Raw genomic sequence first — 7,184 nt, 5'->3', positions numbered from 1 at the left:
TTTCAGTATGAAGCCATTATTCCCACACCCCCTCATAAAAGGTACCAATGCAGCTCTCCTGCAGGGCTGCTTGATGTCAGTGGTCCCACAGGTGCTCATGCTATAAATTACATGATGACTAACACTGGCTTTATCTCAGTAACACTTCCAGCATTAAGACAGCAAACTACTCAAACACCCAGACAAGATACACCTAAGACTATGGACTCCAGGAGAAAGCTGTGCACAACAGAAGCAGAAGTGGACTAACCAGCAACACTACTGCAATTATATTAAATTACCAGACTCAGTTAATGAATGCATCCAAGTGAAGCATGCTTCATAGTTATTTAACTCAAACAATCGATAGTAGCAGGAGTATCTGTTCCATGTCCAATTGGACATTTGGAAGTCATGGGACTAGACCACCCCAAAAAATTAAAAAAGATGAGCATCTCTGCAGATGTGTATAATCCTGTGTTACTTTGCCCATAAGAAAGATTAGAAGTGAGGATTAAAAGAACAGAAGTAAAAACATAGGAATAACTGTGACCATCCCTCAGCATGAAACAAGCAAAATATTTTTAACGTTTTTTTTTTTTTAACAGACACCATTCTTGCTCCTAAAAAAGAAAAGGAACAAGAGCTGGAGATCTCATGCCATCTAAGCCTCACTGCATTCCAGTTACTTCAAGTAGAAAATATACCACAGGTAAAAACCCAAGAAAGCTGACTTTATTTCATTAGAAAAGGGTTGAGGGGAAAGACAATTACATAGCAGAAATAATAATAAAATATGGACATATGGGGATACAGACCATCATTGTAAGAAATAAAAAAATACCCTTCAGAAGTTCAAGGTGCTTTATTTTTTAACCTCAGCTGACATGCCTTCTCTGCCTATCCTTGCAGGGAACATAGACATTGCACAAAGAAAGGAGAAAGGATGTGGAACTGGAAAGCATATGCCGAGTAAGTAGAGCACATTCAGATGGTAAAAGCATACTCAGAATTATAAAGAAAAAAGATAAGGATCTCTGGATGGTGGAAAAAAGCAACATACACTGGAGAAACAACAGCCTGGACTCTGCTGTTTCTGGGTATCTGTGCACATGCTAATCATGTTTTAGCATGATTCGAATGGGTTTTTTTGCCTTATTGTGAGACATTTACTTCCATATCAGAGGTTATTAATCCTCTCTTCAGAAGTCCAGGAAGCTATCTATTGTCATTTCATTAGATTAAAGTCTTTTGCTCAAGTGCACAATGTAAGCAACCACACAGGAGGGACTAATGTAGAGCATTATGGGAAAACAGTCTCCAAAAGTAGAAGAGATTGCAAGATTTCTGATGTTAGGATAACACAAGAACAAAGCCACTTTTCCTCAACTGTTGTCACCATTCAAAGGGAGGGAAGCAGATACAAAAAGAGCAGGGTGTTCAAATTAGGTTAAAAGATGTTGCAGGATGAGGACTGTGTCCATGCTTTAGGTGAGACAGCAAGGGCAGAAGCTTGGAGACAACCTTGGCTCTGTAAGGGGACTGAAAGCACTAGTGACTGATCCTTTCTGGAATATGTTAATAGAGTCCCACAGGCTACCTGAATCACAATCAAGATGTCAGTCTTCCTGTGGTGTCTACATGAACACAAGAAGATGATAAAACTAGAAAAATTTCAATACCATCTGCTCAAATAAGCCAGAATTTTCTCTCCTCACCTCCCCTCTTCAGCTGTTTCAGTCCCAAGTTTCAAAGCCTTATTTGCATTCATACAAAGTCTGTTTACAGGCAACTTCACTGCAATATTGGAGCTTTTCCCCCAACACCCCCAAGACACAAAGCAAAGCTGGCCAGGTGTCTCTAAACCACAGAGCCAGCTGCTCCAAACCAAGCTCACAGGAAATAGCTAGGAAAATATGCAGCATTTGAAACATCTGGAATAGATTGCAGATTCTTTGAAAATACTGTCCCAGTTCTCTTCCTCCTGCTGATGAGATTTCAGGCTTCCAAACCGATGCATCAACTAAAGAGGATTAGATAATATTCTTTCTGACCAAATGAGAATTTTTCCAATATACACAAAGTAGATGTATGAAGTTTCCTATAAAATGCATGGACCAAACAATTAATTCTACCAGAAGTTGCTACTTAATATAGGAAAATTGATATAGTTGAAAAATAATGCTAGTTGATTTTGGTAAGCATAGAAAATGAAGTAATATTGCCTGCTTTGAATGGTTGCATTAACTCCTTAAAATAAATGTCCTCACAGTTTGTTGCCATGAAACTTGAGATGAAAAAGAGCAGAGAGGACTGGTAAGTACTGATTTTGCTAAGTAATTTGTCTTTCCATGTTGATGGAAATAACTCCATGTTGACACAAATACTGCAATATACATTTTTCAACACGAAGTACAAAAAAAAGGCCAAAAAAGCATTAAGTCTTAATTAGCAAAACAAAGCAATGCTTTATTATTTGCTTCTTTTTTATCTGGACAATGAATGCAAAAGAACACAGAAACAAACAGAAGTTTAGAAGGAAGTCCCAATAGGATATTGAACATAATACTTAACTTTCTTCTTTCCATAAAAAGCTGAGTAGAGGTGCCCCTAAAGTTTTAGTTACTATCAGTTAACTCTGAAAGATTAGGAAAATGAAAATGTTTACATATGTATATTTTAAACATTCATTATAGATACAAAACTCAATACAGCACTAGCTTAACACAACATAAACCTCACTGGTTTTAATGTTAGTAACAAAAAAGCAGAATTCCAATTAAAAATAAAAATGGAGGAAACTATTTGTACTTTTTTCCTCAAAGGTGCAACCAACAGCCAATGTATTTTTCCAACTGAGATTCCAGTTGTACAAAGGACTGAGAGATGTCTCCTCCTATTTAGAGGAGAAGCATAATTTTCACAAATTTTAAAAGAAACTACACAAGCATGAACTGTAGACAGTACCCCTTAAAGAGATTATATTTATAAGAACATAACAATATACCTTAAATGAATAAAGGGAGAGGTAAAACACATTTTCTACTTTCAGAGCTTTGATTTTTTTCCTTCATAGATTGCTTCCCAAATTACCTTGCATTTAAACTAGTTTGTTCTTATGAAATGGCAGTGTATTTATTCTAAACAAGTATTATAAAGTAGTTGTATGATTTTTGAGAAGCACTCAATGTGGATTTAGTATTTATAGTGACCTCAAGAATGCAAACCTCCAAAATGACATCTACTGTTAATTAAACCTTTAACAGCCAATTAACAAAAAATATGTATATAGCTCTAAGATTAAACAAAATTTAGAGAATATGCTGTTACAAAATATATTTTGACATATTTCCTAAGAAGCAATTAAAACAGTCATTTATGCAGAGTTATTTACAGGGGACTCAAAGTGTATCAGTTTTAGCACAAACCAGTATATTGTCTTGAATTCAATAAAATATTGGCAAATATAAGTTTATGACAAGGAACTTTGGGGTTTAGTAAACTTAAAAATGCTCTATACAATCATTAGATGAATCTAAATTATGTAAAAAAAAACCTGTCTGAACTGGTTAATCTGAATCATTTAATGCATTTCATTGTACTCAGAAGTTCAGATGACCAAGTCTGTGGTACATACAAGCTGTGAAACAAGCTACCACTCAAATCTTTCAGATACAACAAGCACAGATTAACTGAGTCTGACTGTACCTAATCTATACTTACAGACAGTTTGTTCTTACTTCAATACTATCTTTCTTTTTAACAAGCACATATACGAATGTGCTAAAACAAAAGGCAGCAATTATATATATTTACTAGAATGACCAGAACTGGTACTTGATCATAAACCATCCTGTCATTCATTTTTTAAGCCATATTTTCAATTATTTGTCTTCTGGTTTTAGTAGTCTTCTATTTTATTAACTTGGAGGGCTACAGATCACCTGAAGTTTCACACCAGCACAGGAAAGGAATGTCTGTTCGATGCAGTCTGGAGAAAGAAGAAGAAGTTGTACTTCAGCTCATTGCCATGACTTACCAGAAGCAGCACTGCTAAGTGACCAGCAAACCTGAACTGCAAGCAAAACAGCAGCCTGCTCACCCCCATGTCAGAATGGGAGAAAAAGACCGCAAAATTTTACTGTTATTTTGCTATGATCTCAAAAGAACACCTGAGAATATCTTCTAACTGTAGGACTATTTTTTGTTATTCATTGAAACTAATAATCAGTGGAGAAGAGTCACTTTAGAGGAGCTTACTTGTCTGTGCAAGGCCAAGGACATTTAAGTGGGATAGCAATAATCTGAACTTCTTATTTCAGTACTTAAGATGCTTCAAACACATAATATTGACGTGTTCATCTCTCTAAACACCCCACAGACCTCATTGGTGCTTACAGGTAAAGGAAAGATTCAAAGCCACTGAGCTCTGATAGGACAGGTCATTAACTTCAGTAACTCCTGGGCTAAACAGTGTTTTGTCCCAACGCAGAATTTTAACTGCGGAAGAGCAAGGAATCCCAGACTGCATTATCCAGCACTTTCACTATTCTCTTCAAACTACAGTTCTGAAATACCATTTAGTCCTAACAACTGTTTTTAAAACAGTATTTTTAAACCTTGCTGTACTGAAAGCTATCAGATATTTTCAGTCACATTGACAAATTTCACTATTCTGAAGAGGTCACCACAACACTAAGAAAAGAAGCCATATCTAGCTATTGCAAAAAGGCAATGCTGCCATGCTTGTCAATTTAGATTGGTTGCTAAAAGGCAATATACACTTCAACTGACTTACTGCATAGTTCAGAAAAGAAAAAGCACATTTAAAAGAAATATTATGTTACAGTTAGGTTAAGGTTTTTTTCATAATCAGGTGTATATTGTATAGCATACATTTATCATTAGCTATTTTCAAATGTTTATCACTGTCTCTTACAAAAAGAAACAGTTTTTTGCTTATTTTCTTTTTCAGTCAAATATTGTCTCTGTTTTCAGGTGTCAAAAATGTGCTGTAAGTTAATTCAAATTAATTCTGTGATCAATCCTGGAGAAAAATTTATAGAATATTTCTTTTTTTTTATAGCAAACATAGCTTCTCACATATGTCAAAATACAGTTTTTAAGCATTTTTAGTGAAGTGCAGAGCAATGAAAATGCTGCAGTACTTATTTCTAGGCTTAAATTTATCTTGTCATGCAATTGAAATAAAAAATAGTCAAATGCAAATAAAGACCCCGGTTTAAGTTACATAGTCCAATAAATCCACTTAACAGATAAATAGTATTAAAACAAAAAAGTGGATATGTGCCAGACTGATTAGTCAGCTACCTGAAGGATACATAAAGCACATTGTTGCATACACAATAATCATACTTGTACATGATTGTATTAATCCAGTCATGTAAAGAGAGACAATACTCAACTATTGTTTGCATGTTCAGACCTATGTCAATCAGATTTAATATGCAGGCAGATTAGAGCTTCCTAACTCGCTGACAACAGGTTGACTACTAAAGCCAATTTTCCAGCACAAAGGACAGTATCCTGACAGCAGCAGGTACTGTTTTTTAGGAGAAACAACATGTTCCTCCTAATTTTCGTTGCTGAACATTAGTTCCAGGGAAGACTGGAGGCAATGAGGATGAATTTTTTGCTTTCAAGTAAGAGACTTCACACATCTCCAAGCCCATGAAGAATATATACACAATGTTCATCATAGATTTTCAAAACCCATTCAATTTCTACCTCACGACAGAAGTTTGATTGGTTTTTTACTTATTTCTTTCTTTTCCATTTTCCTGGGGAAAATAACCTCCTCACTAATAATGGCTTACCTTCAGTACAAGAAAAAAAATCTTGTTCTGTGAGCAGCTGCCATGCTTTCAGACATATTTCTGACTTTAAGATAATTAACAAAGCCTCGAAAGAACAGAAGGAGTCCTGAAAGTGTAGAAAATGCACAAAATTAAATATATTACATAAACACACACTATCGCACATTATTCTTAGTAACAATTTTTAAACTGCAGCCTACAAAGTAAATGGAAGTCTTTATTTATCATTCACAAATTCAACAAGCTTTCATCTTGTTATACAAGGATTCCATTTTATGAAAGGTTTCTCACAAGTTTTAGTGATTTTAAGTCCAAGTATCATCTGTTAAAAAGACTGCATGAAAATACTTCCAGAGAAAAAAAATCCCTGAAAAGTAAAAGTATCTGATTTGCAAATTCAAGTAGAATTCTCAAAAACATTTACTAATGTGCTAGAAGAGTACCTAGTCTACAAAATGTACCTTTAGCAATATGCACAATAAATGTACTGCAAGTCAAAAGAGGGAAAAATAAAAGACAAAGTAAGGACTGCTTTAGCAAGAAGCCAGTAATGAATTATAGTAGGATTATGATTTGGGATTTAACCATCTATTTAAAAAAAAAAAAAACAAAACAAAAAAAAACAGTCCAAGAGGAGAAAGAACAATTGCCAAAGGAAGTTACCCAACATATGTCAACATTATAGTTTCCAAAGTATCCAAATTTCAAAATCTTTCAATTTATCTACATTTCACTGCATTTGAAAGAATATTTCAGCTAAGAGGAAAAAGGTGCACACAATAATCACAGAGAAGATACATTTGCAATAATGGCACCTTGAAGAAATATGTTTATGTGAATATACACGTGCATTACAACTCCAAAGGCTCAAATGAAAATCTAGACTGAGGTTTTACAAGTTCAGCAAAGGATTTAATTATTTTCTTTCCCACATGATGCACTACTTCTTCCTGCTGTCCTGGATGTGCCCCTGACTTTTTCCAATGATCACTTCTTCTCCAAATTATTTTTATTTGTGATTTTTTTATCTTTCCTTTTGGTTTTTTAGACCGAAGCTTCATGCATGCAAGCAAAAAAAAAATGACAACAGAAAACACTCTGCTAAATCAGTGGAACTTCACCTATGCCAGACACATTTCAGTGATTAAGGCAAATTCTCCATAGAGAAGAAAGCAGTAAGATCTTGACCACAAGTCTACTACAAAACGTGTTACTCAAAGGCTACCAGATATAGTCCCCCTTTCAACTGAAAAGAAGCTGAAACAGCAAAATGAGGGCAGGCAATTCCTCAGGTGCTTGACAGCATATTTTCTGCATTATATGCATTGGAAAACCAATCCATATTTAACATTTCTCTGTTACAGGAAG

At 34.9% G+C, this 7,184-nt stretch overlaps 1 protein-coding gene across 2 annotated transcripts in view; it reads right to left on the bottom strand.

The window, feature by feature from the left end:
* Positions 1–674: 674 nt before the first annotated feature.
* The window catches only part of NDFIP2 (Nedd4 family interacting protein 2), a 46,312-nt gene continuing 39,802 nt past the window's right edge, over positions 675–7,184 (bottom strand). For both annotated transcript variants that reach the window (XM_062487797.1, XM_062487798.1), the window contains 2 exons: positions 5,817–5,922; positions 675–3,970 (listed from right to left, as the gene is read on the bottom strand). In XM_062487797.1, coding sequence (XP_062343781.1) covers positions 5,819–5,922 — 104 coding nt within the window. In that variant the 3' untranslated portion in view covers positions 675–3,970; positions 5,817–5,818. The remainder of the gene's footprint in view (positions 3,971–5,816; positions 5,923–7,184) is intronic.

The sequence above is a fragment of the Cinclus cinclus genome, chromosome 2, assembly GCF_963662255.1.
Source record: "Cinclus cinclus chromosome 2, bCinCin1.1, whole genome shotgun sequence".
In the NCBI taxonomy this organism is placed as follows: Eukaryota; Metazoa; Chordata; class Aves; order Passeriformes; family Cinclidae; genus Cinclus; species Cinclus cinclus.
The sequence above is the reverse complement of the archived record's forward strand: the minus strand, read 5'-3'. Positions and strand labels throughout refer to the sequence as shown.